The sequence below is a fragment of the Puccinia triticina genome, chromosome 2A (assembly GCF_026914185.1).
Source record: "Puccinia triticina chromosome 2A, complete sequence".
In the NCBI taxonomy this organism is placed as follows: domain Eukaryota; kingdom Fungi; phylum Basidiomycota; class Pucciniomycetes; order Pucciniales; family Pucciniaceae; genus Puccinia; species Puccinia triticina.
Window position 1 is genome coordinate 3,414,040 of NC_070559.1, and position 26,929 is coordinate 3,440,968.

The window sequence follows — 26,929 nt, forward strand, 5'->3', positions numbered from 1 at the left end:
CAAGGCTGGTCCACAGCTGAGCATCAGCTGAGCCAAGGCTGGTCCACAGCTGAGCATCAGCTGAGCCAAGGCTGGTCCACAGCTGAGCATCAGCTGAGCCAAGGCTGGTCCACAGCTGAGCATCAGCTGAGCCAAGGCTGGTCCACAGCTGAGCATCAGCTGAGCCAAGGCTGGTCCACAGCTAAGCATCAGCTGAGCCAAGGCTGGTCCACAGCTGAGCATCAGCTGAGCCAAGGCTGGTCCACAGCTGAGCATCAGCTGAGCCAAGGCTGGTCCACAGCTGAGCATTGTCTTAGCCAAGGTTGGTCCACAGCTGAGCATCAGCTGAGCCAAGGCTGGTCCACAGATGAGCATAAGCTGTTACAGGAGTGGTCAGACTCAGAATCTGAGCATTGGCTGGGCCAAGATTTATCCAAAGCTGAAAATCAGCTGAGCCAATACTGGTCCAAAGCTGAGCATTGGCTGGGCCAATGATAGTCCTAATCTGAGTCTAAGCTGAGCCATGACTGGAATAAAGCTGAAAATAAGCTGGGCCAGGGCTGGTTCTGATCTGGGCAACAAAGCTGAGCATGAGCTGGGCACCAAAGCTGAGCATAAGCTGGGAGCTAAAGCTGATTATCAGCTGACCAGAAATGGGGATCAGTGGTGCCCAGCAAAAACTGAGGATCTCCTGTGGAAATTCTTAAACTGGTTAGATGGTGGGTAGATGGTGGGTAGATGATGGGTAGATGGTGGGTAGATGGTGGGTAGCCCGCTGGAGCTGGCATGATGTCACTTGTCATCAAGTGACTATTTTTTTTTCCTGGTGAAGATAAATATATTGCTATTTATTTTCCTGCTTTAAGTCCCCAACTCAAGTTACCAGTTGATCAGAGGGAAATGACTCAAAATGCATATTTTAAGTTGCCCTTGCCATCTGAACAAAAGGTGGCAAAAAGTAAGGCAACCCGGGTGGTGAACAGAACCAAAATGATTGGAAAGTATTTAGATCATCTTGACCACTATTTGTCTCATGTTGAGCAGGATGCACAGATACAGGGCAAGATTGGAGATGAAGATCACCAAAATCTGCTTCAATGGTTTGAAAACTTGCTATTTAAGGACACTGAAGATCATCCACCTCTCCTGGGTTGGGCTGAAATGCCCATTCCAATAAATAAAGGAAACCACAAGAAATTTAATCCAGCTCAGATCTTGATGTATAAAGCTCTCACACAGAGAGGTTTTTTAACCATCTCCGAAGCTGTTCATGTTGCAATTAAGTTGCGCAAGATTTGGTTAAAATTAAAAATACCAACATACACTGAAAAAAACTCTTTCATGGAAGAACTAGCATCAATTATAATTCACACATCTTAAAATCGTTTTTCAACTTCAAAGTGGAAAGCCCTATGGTTTCTAATCAGATACTATAAAAAAGATGTAGCAGAGGCAAAATTCTTTGTCCTGGAAACCAGGCACCAAGGAGACTTTACCTCTTCACTCTCACTGATTTCAGGTGAAGGACATTGATGTGAATCAGTTAATTCCAAATCATATTAATAATGGGGATATTCAAGATGTTTCTTGAAAGATGATTGGATTTAAATGCAGATTTCTATACTTCTTTCAAACAGAAATTAGGTCCTGATGATTGTCTTTAAATTAAATTCCAATTGGCTCATCATGTAAACATTTCCTGCAAGGCAAAGGAGAGCGGATATAAATTGGAGAAGAGGCAAAACTCAGTAGTGAGATTTAGACCTTGCCACAGAGGTGGGAATAACTAACTTGACAAAAGCATGACCCGTCAAGTTTTTTTATTACCTTTTTAAGGAAATGAGAGCTAAAAGCTATGGGTTGCATCAACGGAGAATGAGAGTTCAAAAAGGATATCTTTGGAGCGCAGAAAATGGACAAGCCTGAAAGTTCAAAAGTGTGGGTTAGAGAAACCAATTATAATGATATATCAAATAATATGTGTAAAAACTCTGCAATTTATTATTGAAAACAAAACCAGAGCTGTACAGTATTGTGTGAGAAGATATGAAAGTGCAATTTAAGAATAACAGCACAGAGACTCAGAGCATCTCTACTGCAATCCCTATATAATTCGAATAGGGCCCCAAAAAAAGATGTAGGGCCCGCGCAGATTCTCTTTCTCCACCGCGCAGGCCGTATTGACCAGTGAAAGTTGGCCAATTGGGGTTGTGGTGTGCGTGAGCATTACAAAGTCTGACTCCAATTAACCTGATTTCCACATGGAAAATGTGCAGATTGTAGAAGTTTTCGCGATTCAGGTGGTATATATTTCTATCATGTCCCAAGTTACAGCTCACATGAATAGATTGATAGATTTGTGAGACAAGAAATAGTACAGCAAGTAAGAAGATAAATTATAATGAAGGGGGTTACTAAGCTGATCTAATTCTATATTAACCCAAAGCTTCGAATGATCGAGCGCTGTGAGCTGTTGACATAGTTGATGAATTCAAATGTGTTGCCAGTGTGGGTGGCCAAGGCTTCAGAAGCGTCGAGAAGCTTGTCAATTTCGCCGGAGGAGGGTTGCAGATTGGTTCCAATAGACATCAATTCTGAGATAAAAGGATGCATGTAAGCGACTCAGAATTTGTTTGACTTGCTCTGAAGATGGTCAAGGGATGAAGGCTCAGAAGGCAAAGAAAACGAGCGTTTCCCCAAGGGAAATTGACGAACCTATGGCGCTGTAAACCCCTGCTAGTCTAATCCGGCGGAGCATCCATTCTCTGGACTTTGAGTAATCCTGCAGACCGGCTAAAGCGTCCGTGGCAACGTTGAGCGCATGAGATCCGTACGGTAAGATGTGTGGCAGTTCGACGGGCAACCGAACCCCAAAGAATGGGTCCTTGGGTGTCACAGCAAGCACTAGTGCCTGTGTTCCAGTGGAAGATAATGATTTTAGCTTCCTGGGGCGTAAGTATTGGAGAGGGGAGGCCGAGACTAAGAAAAAGGTGGTGGTGGATGAAAACGGCTGACCTTGAGCAAGTATTCTTTAGGAATCGTGCGATTGTAGGCCAGTCGGACCTCGAACGCACGTCTCACGCCACCAAGCCGATCTCTTTTGAAGACCAAGTTTTCGCTGGTGACCGTTGCTTTCATTTGTGAATTTCCTTCTTCGATCCAGCGTTCCGCCAAGGCTTTCGACGGGCCGATCGGCTCGCTGCCATGGCTCGTGCGATCGATCACAGTCGAAGTAGTGGTGCTTGGGAACAGTCCGGATAGCGTCCAATGACTGATAGCGAGCCTCTGGAGCTCCGGCTGACTGTCCACCCCAGCCAAGATCGCTGCAGATGAGAAGCCATGGGTGGGAACAAAAGGGAGGGCGGCCGTAAGCAGTTGGTCAGGAAGAAGACCCTCGTCGGTATCCTCTAGCCTTGATGGATTTGCGCGAGTGGAGGCCTTGCTCAAACTACGCCTGAAAACGACTGGGACATCCTGGGAACAAGCCGAGGCGAACGGAGGACCGGGAGACAGGAGAGCAGGCGAGGGTCGGGCCTTACGAGAAACGATTCTGATAGTTCGACAACTGCTCAACATCCTCCTCTGCTGAATTTGGGTTGGGTTGCCGGTGGTGTGTGCTCCTGAACCTCTCTTGCATTGATGACTCAAAGATCCGGGACGGTGGTTCGGATAACCAACATCGGTAGTCGGATCTTTCTCCTGAACAAATATCATCCAACAGGTAACCACCAGGCACCACCAGGCTCAAGAAGTCTAATTGATTCTAATTTTCCTCGGTGGCATATGCAATCTGGTTATAACTCGTCAAGATCCTCTTATTGCACTCTAGGCCAATGACAATGAGGTATGCTCTGTGTTTTTACAACCCTGTCAAAGTCTCATAAGAAAGTTTAAACAACCAGAAATGATATGAAAGACTGAACCAGAGCCTTGAGAAGGTCACAGCCAAGCAGCCACGGACAAAATTTTGTCTACATGGAAGATAAGGATCAAGTAAATGTGTTCACTTCCTGCTTGGGATTTGCGCTGTTTCTACTGGCAAGATGCAACAGGCGTAGCAGGCGCGGCCAAGGAAAGGGCGCCGAGTCTGCATGAAAAGCGGCCACTTCAGTGGGAGTACTACACCTAAGGTCATTCAGCCCTACCGAGCCAGCTCGAATGACATCCCACTACCAATACAGCTCCGGCGAACTAGGATAGCTGCGTATGCACGGATTGACGTGAAGATTGACGCGCTAACAAGTAGGAGCTCTGCTTTTCAAGGCCGCAACCATGGGACTCGTTTCCCGATTCTCCAGCGATACATCATGGACATTTTTCACCCACCCTCCCTCTTCTTCCCCAATTCCTCACCTTTCCAAGATGAAGCACCGTATTTCGGCCGTCCATTTTCTTTGCGAACGATCTGAGATGAGTCCATCACGTAAAAAGAACGGGGGTATATGCAGCGATGGCGCAAATAAGCGAAGCGGAGCTTTTTAGGGGAAAAACATAAAGTACAGTGATATGGTCTACACAGTCGTCGTCGGGATGGATGTAGATCATGCGATTGTATTCCATCTGATCGCGACTGTTTCGTGCGCGATGTCGACCAAGGCCCGGGCGCAGATGGAGTGTTACTGTTGCTGGGCGAAGCGTTCTTCCTTCATTTCGCGGTAGCGTTTGACGGCTTTATCGCGCTCGATTTCCAAGCAGCGTTTCTGGGCGGAAGAGATAGGCAGAGGGGTGCGGTTGGTAGCGAGGTTCTTCTTCATCGATTTGGTGAGCGAAAGCGTCGGCGGCTCCATGGCCACATCGGTGATGGGGAACTTGGACGGCCGAGGCGCGAAGTCTTTCACCGCTCTCGTCGTCACTCTCGGGCCCTCTCGCGCGACCGTCTCGGCATCCCCTTCAGCTTCTTTCTCTCCTTGAGCTGGCTTGGAGGTCGAAGAAGCGGGTCCGGCGGAATCAGCTTTCTTGAGCGCCATTTTGTTTTTTGCTGATTTCATTAGGGCGGTTACTTTCGGCCGCAAAGCGGCTTCGACTCGTCTGAACATGCACGAATATACATTTTTTTTTGTCAGCAGAAAGCCTCTTTCGAAAACCCTCACATGAGCATGGCGGACCATCGAATAAAGACGTACCGATTGAAGCTGCCGAGTCCTTCGCCAGGAAGAATTTTAAGCTCGTCTTGTGCTTTGGACAGCTGTGTTGTAGATTTGTTGCGTCGTTTAGATGTCGACGCTGTGTCGTTCGTTCCTCCCGTGGATTGCGGCTTTGAGCGTTGATTTGGAGTAGAGGAGGGATCACTATCTTGGGATTTCCTGATTTTGTATTCGGCTCGAATTTTTTCGGCGTTGAGAATCCTGAACATGTTTTTGGGAATGTCCTCACCGATCTGATATGTTTTTACTCGGCTAGAATCGTGCTTCTCTTTTCTCTTCTTCTTCTTGTTGACATTTTGATTGGGCGGCAAGTCGAATCCTTTCCGTTGACTTTCGGCTTTCCTAATGCTAGCCTTGGCTCGCTTGTGTGGCATCGTCTTGGTTTTGTGTGGTCGTTTGAAGTGTCTTAGTCCCTAAAGACTTTTTTCTTTTTGGCCCCCGATTGGCCCCCCCGTCCCGACTATTCGAGTGTGACACTCACCCACCGGGCGGGGGATGGTTAATCGGGCGGCCCGGCACCATCAAGAAAAGGGATTTGTGCCATTTTTTGAACAAGCCTTCAATCTGTAAACTGGTCTGGCTTCCCAGAGGCTGTCTCTCCCGGTTCATGTTTTAAAGCCTAATTGGCGCAAGCAGAGCCCGCAGGTGGCCCACAGGAAAGCGCGCCCAGCCCACCACCAGTTACACCTTCATGACGACCAGCTTTCCATCGCGCACAATCAGGATTTAGATCAAGAAAACAAAGACTTATTAAGTGTCTGTGATGGGCGTAATCTGCAGCGGGTATATTAAAAGAAGTACAAGCACTGATAACCCAAGAAACAAGCAAAAAAGAATTATTCGAGTTCGAGTTGAAACCAGAACTGAGTGTCGGTCATTAGTTTATCGAGCTCTTTGGCCAAGTCATCGCCCATCAAGAAGGTGCCATCGAGACGATATTCGCCCACACAGCCGTGTTCGAGCTCGTTGGGCCCGAGTTGGCAGCCCTTCGCCTGGAGCGTAGTCCCGATCTGGTAGGTCTGGTCGAGCAGCCCGAGACTGTCGGTGGCCAGATGATCTGCTCTAAATTTTTGCAACATCAGAATCTCGTAGATACTGAAGATGGACTTCTCGATGACTTCGATGTATTCGCAGCTGAACTTGAACTTGATGTTATGCAGCCTGACGAACAGCTCCAGATAGCGCTCCAAGTTCACGCATCCTGGGATGATCAAGCTGACCCACAAGAGATAGCCGGTGACCAGGCCAAGGCTTGGAGAAAGCGGCAGATCCGAGAATCGAAATTGCGTGTCAGCAACCCAGCGGCGGTAGATGGCAGGGGGGCGCTCACGTTGCTTTGTGGTACTCGATGTTAAGGGGTAAGTTGTCTGGACAGAATTCTGCATCGTATTCCTCGTTTGCATCGAGCTCGTCTTTCAGGTCAAGCACCGCTTGCAAGATATTCTCGGCGTGTTGGCAGCCCTGGAGAGCCCATTGGTAACGGCGTTGGTTAGTGATAATCATCCTTCCATCCTGGCATGGCCATATTGCAGCATGCTGGGGAATAATTCAGACATTGGATTAGCACTTGCAAAAAGCACTACATGTATGATTGATGACCCCAGACTATCTGACCATGACATATAGTTCGACATACTGTCGAGCGTTCTGCAGAAACCTGCGTGGGCCCATCGACTTGGTGGTGAAGAGTTCTGGACAACGTTGCCTCCAATCCGTGGCCCAGCACTCCAATTGGTGCATGACAAGGGGTACTTCCGGCAAGACATTGCCCTCTTTCCTCCCACTCAACGACCCCGGATAATTGCGACTGTCCAGTTTGTTTTGGGCGAACGCTAAGACCAATACTAGGTTTACATGGCTAAGGGTCGTCGAACAAAATCGGGGAAAAACCCAATAAACGTGTAATTTATTAAGCTCAGCTCAACGATTCAAGATCCCCCGCAAAGAAACAGGAGGCTTACGCATTAATCAAAGGATCGCAAGATTGTCGAAATTTCGATGTCTCCAAGGTTGTTGCGTGGTTGCGGATCATTTGAGAGGGTGAGCCAATCAAGTAAAGCTTCCTGCTGAAGATACACAAACTGTTGATCGACAGTGTGTCTACTTGATCAAACCAACAGTTCATATGACACACTGTTTATGACTGATCAAAAGTTTTAAAAAAAAGCTCACAAGTGGCTATAGACGACTACAAGCAACCAGGTCCGGCCCATTTCTACCAGCTCAGCTTCGTTGGCCTCGCCGCGCAGAACGGGGTCAGTGAGCTTGACAAAAACCTTGTGTAGCTTTATCGTCAAGCAAAGAGACACAAAGTGGGAGCAAACACAGTGAAGGCCTATTTGGAGGGAAAATCAAATGAGCAACGTGTGGATATGGATCATTTGAACTCGGCACCACTCCCGCCTTGCTGCTTACCATGATAGATGGCCAGTACCATGATGCCCTTGAGATCCTGAATATTATAGTCTCTATTGAGGGAAACACTGTTTGATAAAAAAAAGCAAGTGGGAACACAAGAAGAAAATATATCTCACTTTTCTGGAAATACTGTTGCTCGGCTCATATTCAACGCATTGTCGTAGCAGTCAGAGAGCATTTTCGATTTGGTCGACTTTGGATCGGATGCACTAATGATTGCACGAAGCAGAAGATCCGATTTCTTTTGGAGAGTTGCTGGGCTGGTTCTCTCCTACGATATCCAGTCGATGACCTCTTAGCTTCAAGCCAAGCGCATGGAAGTTGTGAACTCAACTTCGGGAGACCAAGTTAACCGGTTCGAGTAGCGCTTGAAGAACGCTTGGTAATCCGGCATGACCAAGTCCGGGTCCAGTGGCGGGATCTGCATGGCTGCTGCGCTGCCTGGGATCGAGACGGTGGAAAATGAGTGGGCCGCGGTTTGTCGGGTTGACTCGTCTGAACAACCCCAAACGAGTTGAATCAGCAGCTATGTAGATGAGTTGTTGAGAGCTGTAGAGGTGGCCCACCAGGGCTGGGATGGTCTGCGTCCTGAGAGTTCACTGAGCCGGCAGAGGGCGGCTCGAGATCTTGCTTGTTTTCCTTCGCAGGGTTCATGGCAGGATTGAGGATAAATGAGATCCGATGGGCGGAGTCGCCCCTCCGAGGCCAATCCATTATTTGAGCGGATGAGAGGTTCAGGCCGACGGGGGCCGTTGCCTTTGCGACATTGGGGTCGCGGTCGGGAGCAAGCTTGTGGAGCGGATTGCCCTTGACGGCTTCAGGAAGCTTCGGCCGAATCTTGGGCGTAATCGGAGGTATTTCACAGCGAATTCTTTTGTTGAACTGGGGGGCCATCAAGGTGGTCACAGAAGCTGATGATGGATGCTCTTGGTCTGCATCGAAGAAGGTCGCTTGGGTCAACATCTGTAGTTGGGGCTCCAGGCGGTCAAGCGATCGTTCGAGTTCTCGTGCTTGAGAGCAGTTCAGGTCCACGCGCTCTCTGAGCCGCTCGCCACGGATGTCCAGCTCATCCAAAGTCGCCGTCGTACTCGGGCGGGTATCTTGCTGTTGCATGGCGCCAAGTTCCCGCTTGCGATGGCGGGAGTTCGAGATGCTGTCTTGCGCCAGTGGTAACTCGAGATGTGGTCAAACCCCCCGGATTGGCCCCGGAGGAGCCGTGAGTGATCACGTCAATCTACCGCCTTCGATTCAGATCAGTGTTTTAAGCTGGACTAGGCTGGACTGCGTTGGAGGTACAGAGCCCGAGCAACAACACCAAGCAGGAAACATGCTTGCGAGCACATGTCGGCCTCCGGGAGGCAAGAAGTTGTCAGGATGGGTTTCGTGAGTTGGTTGGTCCACTCCAGAGGGTTGGAAATTGTTTTTCATAAAACGAAGACGAAACGGTGAAGGATGGGAACGATGGAAATTTAAGTGCACTGCATATCTGAACAACACGGGCAACACAGAGGGAAACAGACACGCGATGTCGAAGAGAAACTGAGACGAAAACAAGATCGGATGGGCGGTTGGTGTTCACCATGTGGAACACATCTATCTATTTACCCATCGTGAAGGAAAAAGAGATCTATATGTAAACGATGACCTAGTAACAATGCATATGTGTGTTTTACAAGTGGAGATGGGCGGGGAGTCGAAACGGGACGAAGGGCGGTGGGCCGGGATGTGCAGACAGACGGCCTTAGTTCTCGGTGCGGGTGCGGGAGGGGGCGGCGAAGGTGCAGAGGACGGGCCGGGTCCAGCGGCGTTTGCGGACGAACGAGGTGTGCGTGGGCCGGCACGAGAAAGCAGACCACGTGTGATCGGCGTACGTCCAGCCTGGGTGTTCGGAGTCAGATACGGAGGCGTCTCAGAGGAGCGAGTGTGGGAAGGAAGAGGGGGACGTACCGTCGGGATCGACGGGCCAAGGGTGGTCGGAGGACGGGTCGCTCGGGCCACCAGGCGCAGGGAAGGACGGACGGGGGCCGCGGACGACGGCCCAGTGCGGTGCGTCCCAGGCCCACGACGGATGGCTGGCACCGGCGGAGACGGATGGAGAGGGGAGCGTGAACGCCGCCGGCCCGGACACTTCGCCGCCCTGCCCGTCCGTCCATCGCCCTCCGACCAGCTTCGTGTCTTCCGCCGTGATCTCCCCCGTCCACTACACCACGCCCAGAAAAACAACCACAGGATCAGCGGGTGTCGGGGCGGCTTGCGGGGCTTCGCCGGACTCACGCCGACCTCCTCTTTCCACCGTTGGTGCTCGACTATCGTTATCTCTATCCGGATGATCATCCCCTTCTCGGCCCCCTCACTCCGTCTGTCGGATTCATGCTCGTCGGTCGGGCGCCTGGACTGCAGACTCGTCTTCCCTCCATCTCTCTGCAATAGAAAAGCGATCAAGAAAAGGAAACAGTCTGATCAACCTAGTAATTTCCTTTCCTTTCACAAAAAAAAAAGGGAACGAAGGTTAGGAACGGACCTTTGAGGTGAGGAGATATGCGAGGAGCGTTCTGAGCCAGCCGAGGGGAGGGGCGAGCCAGACGAGCAGGAGAAGAGGGCGGGCGGCGGGCGGGAGGGCGTGGAGAGCGAGGGCGAGTGCGAGGACGAGCAGGCCGGCTGAGCGGGGGAAGGCGGCGCGGAAGGGGCGGACGGCGGCGAGCACGGCGCGGGCGTGGCGGTGGAAGCCGAGGACGAGCGGGAGCAGGTGGCTGTGGGGCGGCGGGTGGCGGGCGAGCCGGGCAAGCAGGACGGCGTAGAGCAGGACGAAGGCCGCCGGGTGCACCAGCAGCACCACGAGCAGGCTGGACCCCAGCAGACTCTCGAGCATCGCGTTCCCCGCTGGTTTCGATCCAACCTCGACCTCCCCCTTCAACACCCCTCATCCAAACCTGCACAAACACTCCCAAAAAAACACCCCACACATGCACTGCTTCCCTGTTCCTCACCCCGAACCGTGTCCTGCCCCGGGCCCGCGTGCAGCGGCTGCCTCGGGCCGGCCCACGGGCGGCCCGAGCCCGCCTGAGTTAGTCACCGGTCTCCGCAGGGCTCCGGGCCCGATGCCACGCCGAACCCCCCCCTTGTTGTGAGATGGCAGGGATGTGTCGTGGCTGCTGAACGAGCCGCCCCACCAGCTACGACCTTGCGATCTTTTCGTCCCTTCTCCCAACAACGTCGTCGCGAATCATCCGGCGGGCTTCGGCCCGAACTCAACACAAGTCCCTCCCTCACGCCTACGCTCGGGGGGGCCTGAAGGGCCCGCCTCCCGGAGGGAGGGACTTGCACCTAAAGTCGGCTTACAAGGGGGAGAGCTACCAGCCAAATGGCTGGGAGGTGATCTCATTCCCATATATTCTGCACAAGCTCTTGGATAAACATCTGGCCCTTGGCACCATTAGAAGCGCAAGGCTTTGCGCATACTTCACATCACTTGAAAACTCTGAATAGCTCCATCCCCTCACAAGAATCATCCTGTAAAGAAAATACATTCGTAAACAATCCAACCTTTTCAGGACCAGATATCCCAGCAGATATGCCTGGTGCAAGTACATACGTACCTTGCACCTGAATAACAATTCAGAAAACAGAGACTATCAATTTAACAATGACCTATCTGGCCCCATGAGTCACTGAACCGTGAGAGGGTGTGTGAACCAATGATCCAAACGGTTTGCCAGCTGTCAATCTCTACCAGGCAAAATGCTGAGACATGGCTGACTAGCAATCATAGGCCACTGTTTATTTCAAGCCAAACCACCCCCAAAAAATATGAAACAATGCCTGAGAAGCAAGGCTACAAGTCGTTCTCCTCAGAACTTCATGAAAGGCAGTTGTTTTTGTTTAACAAGATGTTTATTCCAAAAAAGAAGAAATTCATGTAAATTTCTCAAAGTGCTCAGGCCATGCAGCCAACTTCTGGTGTAAGCCTCTCCTTATACAGAGAGTCCCTTTGGGACCCCTGTTCAAGAGGCTTTGTTAAGCTTGGCTTTGGCCCAGCCTGCGCTTTTGGCGCTGGCTCAGAGGTCAGTTTTGTGGGATTTCAGCAACCACAGCCTTGTCCTTCTCCCGCATCAACCAGCCCAGTCAAGCTTGCAGTACCTGTCCAAAGGGAGCAGGGCTACCCGTCTTCCATCTCTGACCCTTCTCCTGCCCCGTCTCCTTTTTCTCCTTGTGCAGGCTCAGTGGGCCCTTTTGTTTGGCAGCTTGGCCGAAGCATGGAGGCCAAGGAGGGCCGGAGCCAGCGGCCGGTTTGGCAGGTGGTGGCGCTGGTAAAGCAGGCTTCCGTGCCGTGTTCTCCTCTTCTTTAATCCTGGGAGGTCTTGCCAAGCCAGGAAAAGAACAAGCTTAGCAAAGCCTCCCAGTGAGCGCCCCACAGGGTCTCTGTCTCACAGAGAGGCTTACCTGCAAAAACCTGTATTTGGCCTGAGAGCTCCAGGAATCTCAGCCTGTATCTTTTCTTCTGTTTTCCTGCTTTCAAGACAATTTTTGAATGGTTTGGGAAGCCCACCGGGATGAGGGAAGTTCTTGTCAGTGCACTTCTCCTCATAGTTTGTTGGCCTTCTAGCAACAGTGAAACGGTACGGTACATGTATTGGTATTTATTTTGAGTCCACTACAATGTATTGGTGTTGGATCAAGTCACCAAACCAATACAATCCATGGTATTGTATTGCCAATACATTCTGATACAATACAATACAAGTGTATTGCTGGGAGGGGCCATTGGATTGAGTGCCAATTGCCCAGAAAAGGTGTTGTTTTTTAGATACAATACCACTGTATCAAAAAAATACTATGTGTAGTATTGGCCAATACCAATCCTGTATTGCATTGTTTCACCGTTGCTTCTGGCTCCAGATTGAAGACCTGATTCTGTGGTGTGAAGCTCTCCAAAGCAGAGGAAAGGGAAGCATACAGAGAGATATGGCATTCAATCAAGCCATATCTATTTCTATTCAAACATGCCACTCCATTCATGCTTACAGGAGAAGGTTAGTCAAAACAGGACCCTGGAAACCCCCTATAAATCTGAGTAATGTAAAAACCCAAATTTTGGCTAAATTCATACATTGGGGGGCACCGGGGGATTGGCCTTTTTGGGGCTAATTCATACATTTACATGCGTATAATTGAGGCCAAATCCCCCCCAGGGAACCCCAAAACCCAGACATAAATACGGATTCTGCGGGGAGTAGCAGATGCAACTAAATTTTAGCAGAAATTTCATTCGTTTCTGCCATGTTTGACTCCTAAGTGCTTTGGTTTCCAGGCCCATTCATGCCAAATTCATGCCTACCATTTTGTAAAAAAAAATGCATTTACCCCTGTTGAAACATTGGAATTTTGGTTAAATACAGAAAGTGCTTTTGTGGAAATATTGAGCTTTGGCCCGGCCTGTTAAAGTTGCTAAACGGCGCGGGTTGGCGCAGGCTGCTTGTTGGGCGCCCATGGGCTTTGCCTTGCTCATCTGGTGCGGCCAGAAGCTCAGATGATAAGTGTGCCATCCCGGAATCCAAGACCCGGTCACAGGACCTGTGAGAAAATCTCCCTTTTCTGCATTTACTGAGTTGAACAAGGTTAAAAAAATCCATAGGGAACCCTGTGAAAATCTAATCTTCATGAACTATGTTCCCTTCACCTTGGCAACTTGGTGTACAGACAGCAGCCAATCCAACGCACCGGGTGCCAAATTAGACCTCTACCTTGAGGAGAGGAATGTTGGCATAACCAGTGATGAAAAATTTGATCTCCTCAGCTGGTGGAAGATCAATGCCTCCCGCTTTCCAATCCTTTCAAAGCTCGCCAAGGTAATCTTGATGGCCCCGGCAACCTCTGTGGCATCAGAATTGGCCTTTTCCACTGGGGGGTGTGTCTTGGACAACTACCAAAGCCGCCTGAGCAATGAGACCACCAAAGCACTCTTATGCACTCAAGACTGGATTAAGAAGTAGCCTCTTTTCTTCTTTCTTGACTGCTTTATTTTACATTCTTTTCTATAAATTTTTGATTGTAGCTGCCCTAGTTGCATAGTACATGTCTTCAAATTGCAAAAATACATGTCTCCTCCTCCAAAACTACATTTTTTGAGGGTCCTTCTACCTGGCCCGTGGGCCCCCAGGGGGCTGCCCGCGGGCTGCCTGCCATGGCCCGCTGGCCATTTGGCCCAAAGGGGCGCCGCTGGACAGCCCGTGTCGGTCTCATTGCGGACATGGGTTAGGGCCGGACAGCAAAATCTGAGGTTTTGGCCCGGCCTGGCCTGTCCAATTAAGTCGCGGGCTGAGGCGGGCTCGCCCGTGGGCAGCCTGAACCCGCCCAATTGTCAACCCTAATGCTTGTTTCCAAATCAAAAAGAGGAGAAGTAGGCCATTCAATGGTGCAGGGGGCTAGAACCATTTCCTGTGGGAAGTGGGGGTTTTGGGAGCATAAAGTTGGCCACCTGCAAAAAACTGAAACTGTGTGTGGGGCTCAGCCTCTCACAACAGAAAGCAGGGATTGCATGCAAGTCCCTCTCTGACAGGATGTTGTGCCATGCCCCCAGGAAAGCAAGGTACTTGTAATAAGTTTGGGACAAGAAATTGTCAAGGGTATCTGCAATTCTTGATTTTCCTGTACATAGCCAATGTTTTTATTACGACTGTGTGGAAGAGATCTCCTTGGCCTGCAAGCTTAGGGTTTCTTGGCTGGGAAAATTTTACCCTCACATTTGCCCCACCAATGGTGAAACAGATGTGATACAATGTGATATTGCACGTTTATTGGTATCACATTGTTGTGGCAATGCACCATATTGCTAATCCGCTGTATCACATGGCATTGGCATTGCATTTCTTGATCAATGCAGCGGGTGAGAAAACCTCACCTCACATTGTAGAGAAAATGCAATGCAATGCAACCAATATATGCACAGATAGACCAATAAATATTGGTATTGCATCTATTGGCATCACATTGGTCAAACCAATGCACATCCAACAAAAAGCCTGTATTGCAAAGCTCAAGCAATGCGCTTTGAACAATGCATATTGCATTGGCCTTCCAAGACAATGCAATTTGATGCACAGTATTGGGCGGTATTGTTGATGCAATATGGCCTGATATCAATGCATGCATCATATCTGTTTCACCATTGGCCCCAAATTCTTGAAGGAAACCCCGCATAGCTTAACTAAGTCTCTCAAATCAAGGGTCTGGGGGACCCTGTGTGGAGGCATCTCTGCAGGAGAGGGTTGTGATTAATGTCTGCAGGCTTGCAGACAAAGGAATGATTTTCAATCCCAAACACACTGGTTAAAAATCAACAGCTAAAACCTGCTACCTGCACCAGCACCCATCACTTACTGCTGCACGCAGCCACTTAAAAGTCTAACAATCATCAATGCCTTTTGGGACTTCACAGGGTGTACATCACATATCACTAGCCCCCTGCACCATATATTACAGCTATCTCAGTAGGGATTTATCGCAATAAGATTTCAATTCTTTATAATACATCCAATGTACCATCCTTCTCACCTCACAGTGCACACCTTGCCTTTTGAAATCCAGATAACATTTTCACTTTGATTTTTTGCCTCACTGGCCTTGGCCTCACTACCTCCCTCCTGTCAATTTCCACATTCCAGCCTCTTTCCAGAACTTTCCATCCCCATAGCACTTACAGCCCTCATCTTTTTCTCCCTTCCCAATCCAGCATAACAACCCCCTTTTGGAATTGTCCACACATGTAATAACCATGGAGATCCCATCTTGGTTACCCCTTGTCCCTTTTGGTTTCAGCCATTCCCTTTTCAGCCTCTCATATGATATTTAATCTCTTTATTCTGATGTTTCATTGTCTCTCCACACTCCAGCCTCTTTCCAGAACTTTCCATCCCCATAGCATTTTCAGCCTTTCCAAATTATTACTCCAATTTTAATAACTACACTTTGTATTGGTATTGGATTGGCAAGATCCAACTCAAAAATATATTGAGAAAAAATTCCAATCCATTTTATATGCCATATGATACTTGGATTAGACGTTTTGCAGCATTGGTAGCAACGGTGGGCCGCTACGCTAAACTATCCGTAGCGTGCGCTATCCGCTAGTTTAGCGTTGCGTAGTTCCTGACACATTGCCGTTAGTTGTAGCGCCCGCTACGGGACGCTACGCTATGCTAACGGGCGCTAACAGCGCTATCAGCTTTTTTAGCGGTTGAATAGCACTGCTAGCGCTGATAGCGGCGATAGAGGCCCTGTAGTTTCAAGGGGTGCCTGTTAGCGGTAGCGGGCAATCACTGCCCGCTAACGGAAAACCCTGTCATTTGTAGTTTAGATCCGCTACGCTGCGCTGAACTACGGACTAAATGTAGCGTAGCGGCCCACCGTTGTTGGTAGGAGGCACACCCGTGACCCTTCAGGGGCAAAGCCACCTTTGCCTCTATTTTTTTAAAGATAAATCTTGAAATTTATCCAACTAGAGGCCAAGGCAGCTTTGCCGCTGCAAATTCAGGGTTAGGCCTCTACAAACTAATTACACAGCTCACCGTTATCCCTCTTTGCATTGGTAAATTCAACACCAGTTTCCTAAGGGTGTTCAAAGTTGACTTTCATGAAATCAAATTTAAGCTGAAAAAATAGGTTCCAACCAAAAACTTAAAACAGAGCAAAGTTCTAGAATGTTACATAAAAAAATTTCACTCAAAAGTGTCATTATTTTATGATTTTGTGATTCAAAAGTTTTATAATTTCAACTCTCACTGATTTGTATGATCAAATGTTTATAAAACAACTTGGGTATTCAGAATCCTTCCCTTCCAACCATTCTTTTTGTGATAATCATCAGTAAAGTGTTGTTGAGTTTACCAATGTGAAATGAGCTGTTAGCGTTATGATAGCTGATGCACAATTTCATCCTCCAAACAAAATCTAAATTTACACTTTGAGTGGTAGATCACTAAAGCAGACCAGCATCAACAAACATAAAGAGATGCATTTTTCACAAACACATGTGGGTAGTCATCAACACAAGTTATATGCAAAATTAGGTAGTCAAAACATGATATTATACATGGTATATTTGCTGGTCAAACTTGCCACATATACACAGGGAGGTTCCTCCTTCAACAATTCTGAACAAGCAGCATGTGAAATAAATTCAACACATTATCTGTGCAAAAAGACCTACCAATGACAAAAACTATCAAAATTATTGAATATATGGACTTCATACTTTGCAATATCATCATGCTGGAAAGAGCAAAAAAGGGGTATTCCAATGGATTTTGCATTGAGATTTCCACAAAAATAACTGTAAGGGATCAATTAAGTTCCTAATAGAAACACAGGCTGTGAAGGAGCCAACAAGATTAAGAATGCAAAATGGCTAGGAAAGCAAAGATACAAACAGTAATGATGGGCTCACTGCTGGTGCTATGGAGGATGTAGCATCCCATGCCATAATTTTCCTTATATTTGCGGACAGAGAAGTACTGGATGCCAAAAAACAACGCATGCTGGTCACTGATGATTACAGACACCAGCAGCCTGGGGGTGGCGATGTGGCTCACAGGCACCCGGTGAGCCAGCCAAGGTGCTACAAGCACAACAAGATGTTTGGAGAAATAGGGAGCAGTTGGGTAGCATCAAGAACAAGAACAAAAAGTTGATTGACAGGTGTCTGCGGTCAGCAGCAGTGCGGTGGAGGAGGAACAAGAATGGGGATGCAGTTATATTTGGGGTCAGGTGTTTTTGACAAGCTTGGAGAAGAAGGGGTAGCTGTTAGTGGCTGCGAAGAGGGACAACTCCCAGAGCTTGTTCTTGTTGATCTTTATGCGCGCCTGCTCTGCCAGCATCGCGTATCTGTCCCTCAGAGAACCTTCCGACGCCAACGACGTCTGCAACCCCGCTCTTGTCCCTCCCCCACGACTACTGCTATTGGCGCTGCTGGTGAACGTAGAAAACTGGTCGTTAGGGTCCCAATCAAGATTGCTGCCCTGGATCTTGCAAATTCTTTTGGTTGGCAAGGGCACGAACAAAAGGTGTGTGTTGGTTTGCAAGGGCTCCCCGGCGGCGCCTACGGATTCAGGGACCGGAGATGGTGAATGCGAGCGAGGAGAGCTGGCGCGACTGGTGGATCTGATCCTGCTGGTGGCCGCATGAGTGCCCGCTCGGGATTGTAGCTGAAGGCCTGTCTGTGGAGCTTCAGGTTGGGATGGAGTGAGTGCGTTCAAGATTTCCTGCAAAGGTTGGAGAAGGGTAGTGAAGCAGTAAAAATTGAGAAGCATTGACAGGGGAAAGGAATGTGAGGCAAAGGAATGGCAGATGTGATGTACAAGTCTGATTCAGGTTGCGCCACGGTGGGTTGTTAGTGCACGGCAATGATAGGGTGGGGTGGCGGTGGGTTGCAGATAGCAAAGGTGGATATGTACAATTTCATGGCTAGGGTAACGGTGAATTTGATTCAGAGAGAGTCAAGAGAAGGGCTGCAGTGAGTCTAGCAACTCTGAGAAGGAAAAACTGCTTAAAAGAGAGGCGGCATCCAAGTTTATCAATAACCCAGGGCAATTGAAGACCCTGCACTTCCAGCTATCCATCACCCTCAACCTCTGCTGTTGTACATGCGCAGTCTGAGGGGCAAAGAGTGGACCCCCCACGGGTCCGTAGCCTTAGCTGCTGGCCGGGGGCCTTCATGTCCATCCCTTTTGACCCACCCGCTAGACGCGGGCTGGGGGGCAAGCCTGAGTACACAGCTCTGCTGTTGTTGGGGTGCTAGGTTGAGATTTATTTTTTGAATGATTATTGTATGGATATTTGTGCAGCCATTTTTTTTGAAGTTTTAAATAAGGGCAAACCCTTGAATTTTTTTTCTCTGTTGTTATTTTATAGGGGGAACCATTGATCTTGATTTTTACAATTCAGATAAAAATGTGTCTTTATTAATTAAACTTGGATGCAGTTGGAATAAAATGATTCACATCAACAAAATGAGAGTGTAGTGGCAAAGCCTCTTTGAAATCTAGTTTCCAAAATGAGAGGTTGATTCAAAAAATCTTTGTTCTATTAATTGACTGAAAAACATTAATTCTTTTACTTCTAAAAAATTATTTTAATTTGTGTTCATTAGAATTGATTCCAGTTCTTTCATCACAGAGGGTGGTGTAATGTATGTTGGAAATTTGGATGTTAACCTTATTTTTCGCAACTCAATTGCAACATAAACAGCTTCAGGAATGCTGAAAAAACCTTGCTGTGTGACAGCTTTATAGATCAGCATCTGAGCTGGATTGAATTTCTTGTGGTTTCCTTTTTTTAGTTTATAAGGGAGCTCAGCCCAACCCATGAGAGGTGGATGATCTTGAGTGTCCTTAAACAATAATATAAGAAACCATTCAAGAAGATTTTGGTGATCATCAACTCCCAATTTTCCCTCTAGTTGTGCATCCGGTCTGACATGAGAAAAGTAGTGGTCAAGATAGTCTAAATACTTGCCAATCATTTTAGTCCTGTTCACCACGCGATTTGCTTTATCTTTGGCTACTTTTTGTTCAGATGGTAATGGAATCTTTAGATAGGAGTTGTGATTTAACTCCTTCCCATCATATGGTAACTTGAGTCTGTGACTTAAAGTTGGGCGATAAATAGCAATATATCCAAGTTTATTAAACCCTCTGAATCACAAAACAAAACTTCAAGGGTTTCCCCTACAAATCTTCAAAAATCACAAAAACAAAATCAAGGGTTTCCCCTTTACAACCTCCAGGAAAAAAAAATGAAGGGTTTTCCCCCTACAAATCCCAAAATCAACAAAAAAACCACAATATTACAACAACCAAAAACAGAGCAATAATCTGCACCCAGCCACCTAACATCAGCAAGCTGATTCACCATGGCCCACCATCCATCCCTGTCTAGCAGGGTTAAAAAATGGTGAGAGGATGACCCCCAGCGCGCCGCATTGAAGGCATTATGCAAAGGGGGGCCACCGAGTAGAGCCCCTCAAACTGTGCAAGTGCAACAGCGGAGGGGGTTGAGGGAGAACCGCACGCTGGAAGTACAGCGGCAGAGGACGCCCTGGGAGGGGCACACACAAGCAGGAGAGATCCCTATTTTATAGATAATCGGGCACGACTGCCCTCACAATCCACCAGTGCGCTCAACTACAACATTCATCATACCTTGACAACTACGCCACCGCCACACCGCCGTACCTCTGACCTCCGCGGCGCCTTGGCAATAATGCCACCGCCACGCTCCTGCCGCCATCCCTTGAATTTCTGACCGGTTACACTCTTGGTTGTTCGCATCAGTCAAACATATCAATAGAGTTCTTTGTGAGCTACATCGTTGCCATTGGCCACGCTTTATTTTCAGACCCCGACCGGCTAGCGAAAGGCAGGAAGGACAAAGAGCGTGCTCGTGGACATCCGGGGCCTCGGCCGACGTCCCTGGTTTTCTGTCCCCTGGATGCTGTTGGTTTCCGCGGTCCCAAGGCGAGGGACGCTGTGAAGCAACTCATCATCTCCGAGCCCTCGTCATCGTTCCATCGCTCGTCCATCTAACTCAACCCCCGCAAACCTCGATCTGGATCCTGAAGAAAAACGTTGAATTGAGCGTCAGGAAAAGCAGGCGAAATCACGCGCGAAACTTTTTGGTGAACCGGTCTCAGCTCACAAAAAACCCGCACCTTCCCGCCCTTCCGCCAATGCCCCTCAGCGCAACCAATCTGCCTCTAAGGGTAAAGCAGAGGGAACCCTTCTTGCAACAGCTCCAACAGAGCATCAGGAACTCCTACAGCCATCCCCGCTCGTCAACGGATAGAGCAAACCTTCAACCCAAGTGAAAAAAAAGCCTTTGAGTCTAACAAATAGGGACCGACGGACCATTGAAGAAATTGAACAAGATATGAAACGGAAGAAAGTCGAAGCAAGGACTCAGGGCACCAGAGATTCGCAATCATCCTAAATTGATTCATACTTTACCAAAAAACGAATTCCCATACCCTTCAAATCCGCTGCGAGCAGTTCAACACTGAGGGTCGCTGACAAGAATCCCCGAGCTGGATCTGAAGTCGTCTTGGCTGGCAAGAAGAAGGCAATGAACGGCTTGCCTACTCCGTCGTCCAAACGTACTCAACTATCAATAAGTCTTCCTAAGGATACCAAACCAAACGGCCCACGAACTGTTCCTAAAGCAAGAGCAGGCTCACACAGCAGCAGTCGTAGACAGGACGCAACTGTCTCAGATGATGAAGATGATTATTCTGATGAAACCGATGGCATTTCTGATCATGGCGCAGTTGTGGCCCCCTCGGTAAGGGATGAGATTTGGAAGATCATGGGTAAAGATCGGAGGCAGTATACCGCGAAACCGATCTTCAGCGATGAAGAAGATGATATGGAGGCTGATGTGGATGATGTCCTTGAAGAAGAAGGCCGAGCGTCAGTAATCTTTATTTTCAGCTTTCTCATCTTGTCTTAATCGCAATGAAATTGACACTGTCTATATTTATTTTTCTCACCCACAGAGCTCGATTGGCAAAACTTGAGGATCAGCGAGAGGAGGAACGTCTGAGACAACACGAGCTGGAAAAGAAAAAGCGGCTCATGCAATGTCGTCTTTCGAAGTAAACTACTTTCTATTTCTTAGCTGTTAGTTTTTTTTTCTTCAATTTGTCCCTCAAGATTGTGTTTAGTGTCGTCTTCTTCATCGTTCATAGAATTTCTTGCCTTCCTCATTCTTTCTACTGTACATCTGTTCATACATTTTTTCGTTAATCTTTGTTCGCATCAACCGGCACACATGTATGTATGATCACCCCCGCCCCTCCCTCTAAATCTGTAGACAAGTGAAAGTGTCACTGTTCTTAATGTCCTTCAAATATTTCTTGCTTGGGATCAGTTAAGCATTTGTGATTCTGCTGGAATGAGCAAGGGCTGCTGCTTAGGATGTGAAAATGACTGTGGTAAATCAATGGTGGGTAGTTACTTTACTTTACAATATCTGAGTTTTTTTTGTCAATTAGCTACTCACTGTTACTTTTGGGGTCATTATTGTTAGCAGTAACACACAAATAGTGCCATCATGTGTAATGTAATAGGGAGGCTCACATTATAATTTTTAAAAAAAACTTTGGAGCCCATTTTAGGGCCTTTATGAACAACTTTTTGAAAAGTGCTAAGCTATCCACCAGAAGACGTCCTGCTGGGTTACACTTCCGCTCACTAGAACCTATAGCATGTAGCTCTGAGGTGGGTGTTTCTCATGCTGAATACAATCATCATTCCAAACCACAACAATATTCCCTGTTCAGTCTACCAGGGACCCTGCTTATGTCTAATCTCCAACCACATTATCTTCTTGCTTATGTCGCCCCTCATTTGCTTACCTCTTTTCCCCTTTGTGATTTTGTATTTTTATCCTTAGGGGGCCATGCTCAACCATAATCCACAAGAGGAAAAATTAGATAGATCTTTCTTTTTTCTTGTATTCAAGAAGATAACATGTCATTGGTCTGTAAGTGCAAGTGTATCATTAATAATAATCTTATGTGACAAAGACAAGAGTGAGAGAAAGAGAGAGAAAAAGGGGGATTTTGTAAATGTGGAGACAAAGACTAAGAGCATCTTCAATGACAAGCAAACTTCACAGAGTCCCTTGCGGCTATAGGTCATTCCTCCCCCAGCAAGAAACAGAGAGCAATGGAAAAACTGCCAGCCAAGGCTTTGTGTTGTTGGCATGGCAAGCATTGAGGGTTCTGAGGTGGTTTGGTGGGGCTTGCAAAGAATTTGTTCCAATTGTGAGCTAGCAGAGGTTGAGTGGCTTTAGGCCCTGCAGCGGCGAAGCCGCCTTGGCCTCTAGTTTATCTTCAAGTTCTGGATCATTTTGCTGTAAATAAAGCCCTAATTCAGCTTTGTTTCCTTGGTAAGTTCGGACCTTATATATTTTCTCTAATTCTTCTCTTTTATTTTCAATCTTCTCTTGGAGATCTGCGGCTGCTTCTCTGTCCTTGGAATTTTGAGAGGACATCAAATTTTGGGCCATCACAGCTTGAAAATGGAGGTCAGAGTCTTCTTTGGCTTTCAGTATTTCCCTGAAATTTGGCCCAGTTATTGATTCCAATTTCTTTTTGTTTTTTTGTTGCCCAGTTTGATTTTTTGTGTGTATGGAACCCTCAAGCTTATCATTTTTTTTAGGCAGCTGCATTTTTTCCAATTTTTGACCCTCTTTTTTAGATTTGGAAATTAATTTCCACTTCCTAAAGCGTGCTTCTAGATTATTGTGAGCCAAACAAGTTTTATCAGTTTGTAAGCAGTTTTTTTTTACACCAAACATCTCCAAGATGATTGATTAGTTTTGAAGATAATCTCTCTTACGTCGGGCAGTAGGCTTGGTTTTAGATTTTACTGTAGGAAGTGATTGATGTAAGGATTGTTGATTCTCCCCCAACCATGCGTGAAAATTAAATTTGTCTTCTTTGAGTAATGGATTGGGGTTTTGATGGACATTGTACACATCTTGAAGATCTGTATACATGTTTGAAACCAAATGGGTTCATCAGGGTATGCCCATTCACCATTAGCAAAAAATATTTCCTGAAAGGTGATAACCAGAATTTGAACTGACTGTTTTCTACATCTACACTTCCTGTGCTCAAGCTGGATGTTGGCTCCAATCCAAAACTGTTAATCAGATAGTTGTAAAAATTGGGAAAACTGTTGTGGAAGGATTCTAAAAAATGGAGAACACATCAAAAATCTCCCATAAATCCCATGACAAAAGGGAATGAAGAGCCCACCACTTGGCACAGGGTTGTATAAATCAAAGTCCATATTATAAAAATTGTTTTCTTCTGATATTTTCATTGGTGAATGTGATGGTGAATTGCAGTTGGTGATTTCTCCAAGGCTTCCAAATATCTCTGAATCCATGTCGTGATTGATAGTTGGAAACATTCCATCATTAGTTGTGTTGACCATTCTAGAATGGAAAAGAGAAAATCCCAACAAGATTCTTTGAATGAAAATCATGTGAATGGATTCCTTCAGGAGATTAAAAGTATTATCTTGTTTCTGATCTATGCTGTTGATTAATTTGGTCAGGGGTGAAAATTCCATGTCCCATTGTCCTTTTATGTTCCTCAATTGAAACCACATTTTGTGCTCCCTACTTGTGTGTTGCTCATACTATTCTCACCGAGTTAGAAAGGGGGCTGTAAGATAAGCTGTAGTTGCATAAATATTAGGTGTAGGTATAAAAAATCAAATCTTGCTGCAGCACTTTTGAAGTGTCAGATAGAATCTCGCTCCAGCACTTTTGATTAAGTGTCAGATTGAGAGATTGTTGGAGCAATGATCAAGAATGTATACAGATTTTCTGGTGGACTTGGCCTAAAGGTTGAAGCAATAAAAATCCATGTTCTGAACATGGTTGGTGAAGTGCATCCAACAAAATTGCCCATTATTAAACTCTGAACACACAGAAGTGATACCTAATTGGTATGCTTGCTTTGGCAAGTGGAATTAAAACCACTCCTTTTCAAAAATCATGAAAATATATTGGAGCTGTGATTGAAAAAGTGGCACTTCACCATTTTATTCCAACATTTCATCAACTTCTAGTACCAGACCAATGATTTTTCTTAGATGGAATTCCATCCCAAAACATTAACCCATTTTTCCTCAAGTTTAACATGACTGTCATGAGCTGGGTGGGCTGGCTATCCATGTTTGTAGCCTATAATTACTGAGAGCTGCATTTTCACCATCCAGCTTCACAGCAGGATTCAGTTTTTGCTCATTTTTCTTTTCAGCTTGGCTGTGGGTTAGAGCATTCAAAATAGGGTTCCACTCCAAACCCAGTCATTTCAAAGCTACCCACCGGATATTAGGAATCAGGATTGTATGGGTTTCAGGACGCCGCAGCTCCAATCCAAGCTCCAACTAGGTTCCAGTACATAATATAGCAGGGAGAATCAAAAGATTGAGACTTGCTAAGGGTTATAAATAAGTGTGAAGGAAGTTGAGAAAAAAAAAAACAAGCAGGCATTTTGTGTTGGTGTGATTTCCAGAAAGCCAATCTTTCTCCTCACATTCTGCTTCCAAGTAGGAGTTTATCTCCTTGTCAGGAAAGTTCAGTCTACACTTCTTTTGCTTGAATAGAAATGATCAGAGGTTGTTTGGGTTGGCTTGCAAGTCTCTCTCTTCTTCACAATTCAATTCCTTTTTGTGATTGACTGTCAAACTTTCTGCTTTGCCTCTGACCAGCTGGAAAATTTGTTCCTCTGATTTCCAAATCAGCAAACAAGCAACTTGGCAAGTTGGCTGGCCTCAACATTCATGAAAATTTGAAATGCCCAGTTGGTACTGTTCTCACCTCAATTACCCTACCTGTCCCAACTCAATCCAAGTCTCCTTGGGTTGGGTCTTGGGAAAGCCTTGAGCCAAGCCCAAGGCTTCAGATCAGAACCCTAATTCAAATTTGCAGTTTCAATTTCAAGGTTAGGGTGAATTAACCCAAACAAGCCTGATTGGGCATCCAGATTGGTGCCAGGCACCATTGGGTTGGCAAACAATAAGTTTTATTTCAGGTTAGCAATCACTAAACTTAACAGCTGCTAACCAGAAATCAAACCTCTGGTGGTCCAATAGCCCTCTTGGATTTATGAATGTGGAAAAATGTGTTTTTTGCTTACAGGTTAGCCTGGAATTCCAACCTGGGTTTGCTAACCTAAGATCTAACCCAACCAATTTGAATGGTCTTAGGCTTTGGCATCTACAAAAAAAATTCTTTTGTTTTTATGAGAGCAACAGTGGGCTGATAAACTAACTGTATTTTCAGTGTAGTGTATTGTTAGTTTTTTTCACTGCACTACACAAATAATACTGTTATACTTGATTTTCTGTCAATAACCATGCATCTTTTTGATATTATTCTTTTTGGCTGTGATTGCATTTTTAGTTGTGAGCCCTTGTCTCTAAAGTGAAAAAAGGACACAAGGAAAATGGGCGGGCAATTTAGGGTTGGGCTTCTGGGATAAGAAATACAAACTGAAGTAGAGGGAAAAAGAGAGAGAGAAAAAGAGAGAGAGAAAGAGAGAGAGAGAAAGAGAGAGAGAGAGAGAGAGAGAGAGAAAGAGAGAGAGAAAAAGAGAGAGAGAGAAAGAGAGAGAGAGAAAGAGAGAGAGAGAAAGAGAGAGAGAGAAAGAGAGAGAGAAAGAGAGAGAGAGAAAGATATGATCTGGAGGTGTTCTATCTACTCAACAAGTGAGGATCCTCAAAGTAAACTTGAACAACCTGGAAAAAAATTAAGGAAAGATTCGCCAGACCAAACAGGGCAAGAACCTCTGCGTGCACCTAGGAAACGGTGTGGGGGCACAAAATAGTAAACTGATATGCTCTAATTTTTAGACTAAGCCTAGGTTTAACAGAGGAAGCTTTGATCTTGGTTAGGTTTGGGAAAAGAGAAGGGAAAAGAATCAATCAAGAGACACAAATTTTCACTCTGAGATAAGCAAGGTTCATTGAAAGAATATACTTACTGTCAATATACTAGGTGCCTGTGACCAACAGTGGGCTGATACTAGCTTTTTTCACAGCACTACACAAATAGGGACAGGCTAAATTCACACCAAAGATTTACTTCATGCACACCAAAAATGGAGTGAACAGTAGTTCACTCCAAAATTTTTGGTGTGCACATGTGTCCACTCCAAAATTTTTGGAGTGGATGATGGTATACTCCAAAAATCCCCAAAAATTGGAGTTCCCAACCATGCACTCCAAAATTTTTGGAGTGAACACTGGGGCACTCCAAAACCAGCACTCCTCCCATCATGAATGGCCGGTCTGGACTCTGCACCGCCCACAGTGTGAGAACTCCTTTGAGACAGGTGGCATACCTGCAAGGGGGAAATACCAATTAAAATATTTCAAAGATGTAAGAAGCTATTACAACTGTTACAGGTGGTTTGAAAGACCTGTCCCTCTATGATACTACACAAGAGCTTTCACAACAAATTTATTTATTGTTGTGGCAAACTAAGGATAGAGAAAACTATGTGCAGCAGTCTCTTATGAGACCTAGATCAAACTTGAATTCAGCGGAAAGGGGATTTTGTATGGGAAATGGAGTTGGAGTGGTTTACAGAAGCCTTGAGTCAGATAATGGAAATGAGTCTTAACGTAAGATATGTTTTATATGGTTTTATACGTTTGTGATATGAAAGTGGAGATAAACTGATACAAAACTTCTGAGAGAACTGATGTTATATATGAACTATTCAAAGTGTCTTTGCCCTCTTCCTTAACCTTCAGTTGAGAGCAAAATTGGTTAAGATCACTTTGACTTGTTAAGAGCACAAGTGGGTGATG

The 26,929-nt window shown here is 46.4% G+C and overlaps 6 protein-coding genes across 6 annotated transcripts; 2 read left to right on the top strand and 4 right to left on the bottom strand.

Moving 5' to 3' along the window:
* Positions 1-2,409: 2,409 nt before the first annotated feature.
* Positions 2,410-3,693, bottom strand: PtA15_2A334 (uncharacterized protein; the record flags this gene model as incomplete). Its single annotated transcript, XM_053166345.1, has 3 exons — positions 2,410-2,573; positions 2,695-2,890; positions 2,995-3,693. 3 exons carry the CDS (start codon positions 3,691-3,693, stop codon positions 2,410-2,412), a joined length of 1,059 nt encoding a protein of 352 aa, XP_053017576.1.
* Positions 3,694-4,595: 902 nt separating this feature from the next.
* PtA15_2A335 (uncharacterized protein) lies at positions 4,596-5,497 on the bottom strand (the record flags this gene model as incomplete). Its single annotated transcript, XM_053166346.1, has 2 exons — positions 4,596-5,007; positions 5,103-5,497. 2 exons carry the CDS (start codon positions 5,495-5,497, stop codon positions 4,596-4,598), a joined length of 807 nt encoding a protein of 268 aa, XP_053017577.1.
* A 462-nt stretch (positions 5,498-5,959) lies between these two features.
* On the bottom strand, positions 5,960-8,654 carry PtA15_2A336 (uncharacterized protein; the record flags this gene model as incomplete). The annotated part of the gene is made up of 9 exons (XM_053166347.1): positions 5,960-6,374; positions 6,454-6,659; positions 6,738-6,981; positions 7,085-7,204; positions 7,296-7,458; positions 7,539-7,591; positions 7,658-7,812; positions 7,876-8,036; positions 8,108-8,654. 9 exons carry the CDS (start codon positions 8,652-8,654, stop codon positions 5,960-5,962), a joined length of 2,064 nt encoding a protein of 687 aa, XP_053017578.1.
* Positions 8,655-9,282: 628 nt separating this feature from the next.
* PtA15_2A337 (uncharacterized protein) lies at positions 9,283-10,410 on the bottom strand (the record flags this gene model as incomplete). The annotated part of the gene is made up of 4 exons (XM_053166348.1): positions 9,283-9,419; positions 9,489-9,741; positions 9,816-9,962; positions 10,063-10,410. The coding sequence occupies 4 exons, from the start codon at positions 10,408-10,410 to the stop codon at positions 9,283-9,285; spliced, it is 885 nt and encodes a 294-aa protein (XP_053017579.1).
* A 6,661-nt stretch (positions 10,411-17,071) lies between these two features.
* On the top strand, positions 17,072-20,119 carry PtA15_2A338 (uncharacterized protein; the record flags this gene model as incomplete). The annotated part of the gene is made up of 2 exons (XM_053166349.1): positions 17,072-17,137; positions 19,868-20,119. 2 exons carry the CDS (start codon positions 17,072-17,074, stop codon positions 20,117-20,119), a joined length of 318 nt encoding a protein of 105 aa, XP_053017580.1.
* Positions 20,120-20,654: 535 nt separating this feature from the next.
* On the top strand, positions 20,655-21,187 carry PtA15_2A339 (uncharacterized protein; the record flags this gene model as incomplete). The annotated part of the gene is made up of 2 exons (XM_053166350.1): positions 20,655-20,998; positions 21,085-21,187. 2 exons carry the CDS (start codon positions 20,655-20,657, stop codon positions 21,185-21,187), a joined length of 447 nt encoding a protein of 148 aa, XP_053017581.1.
* Positions 21,188-26,929: the final 5,742 nt, after the last annotated feature.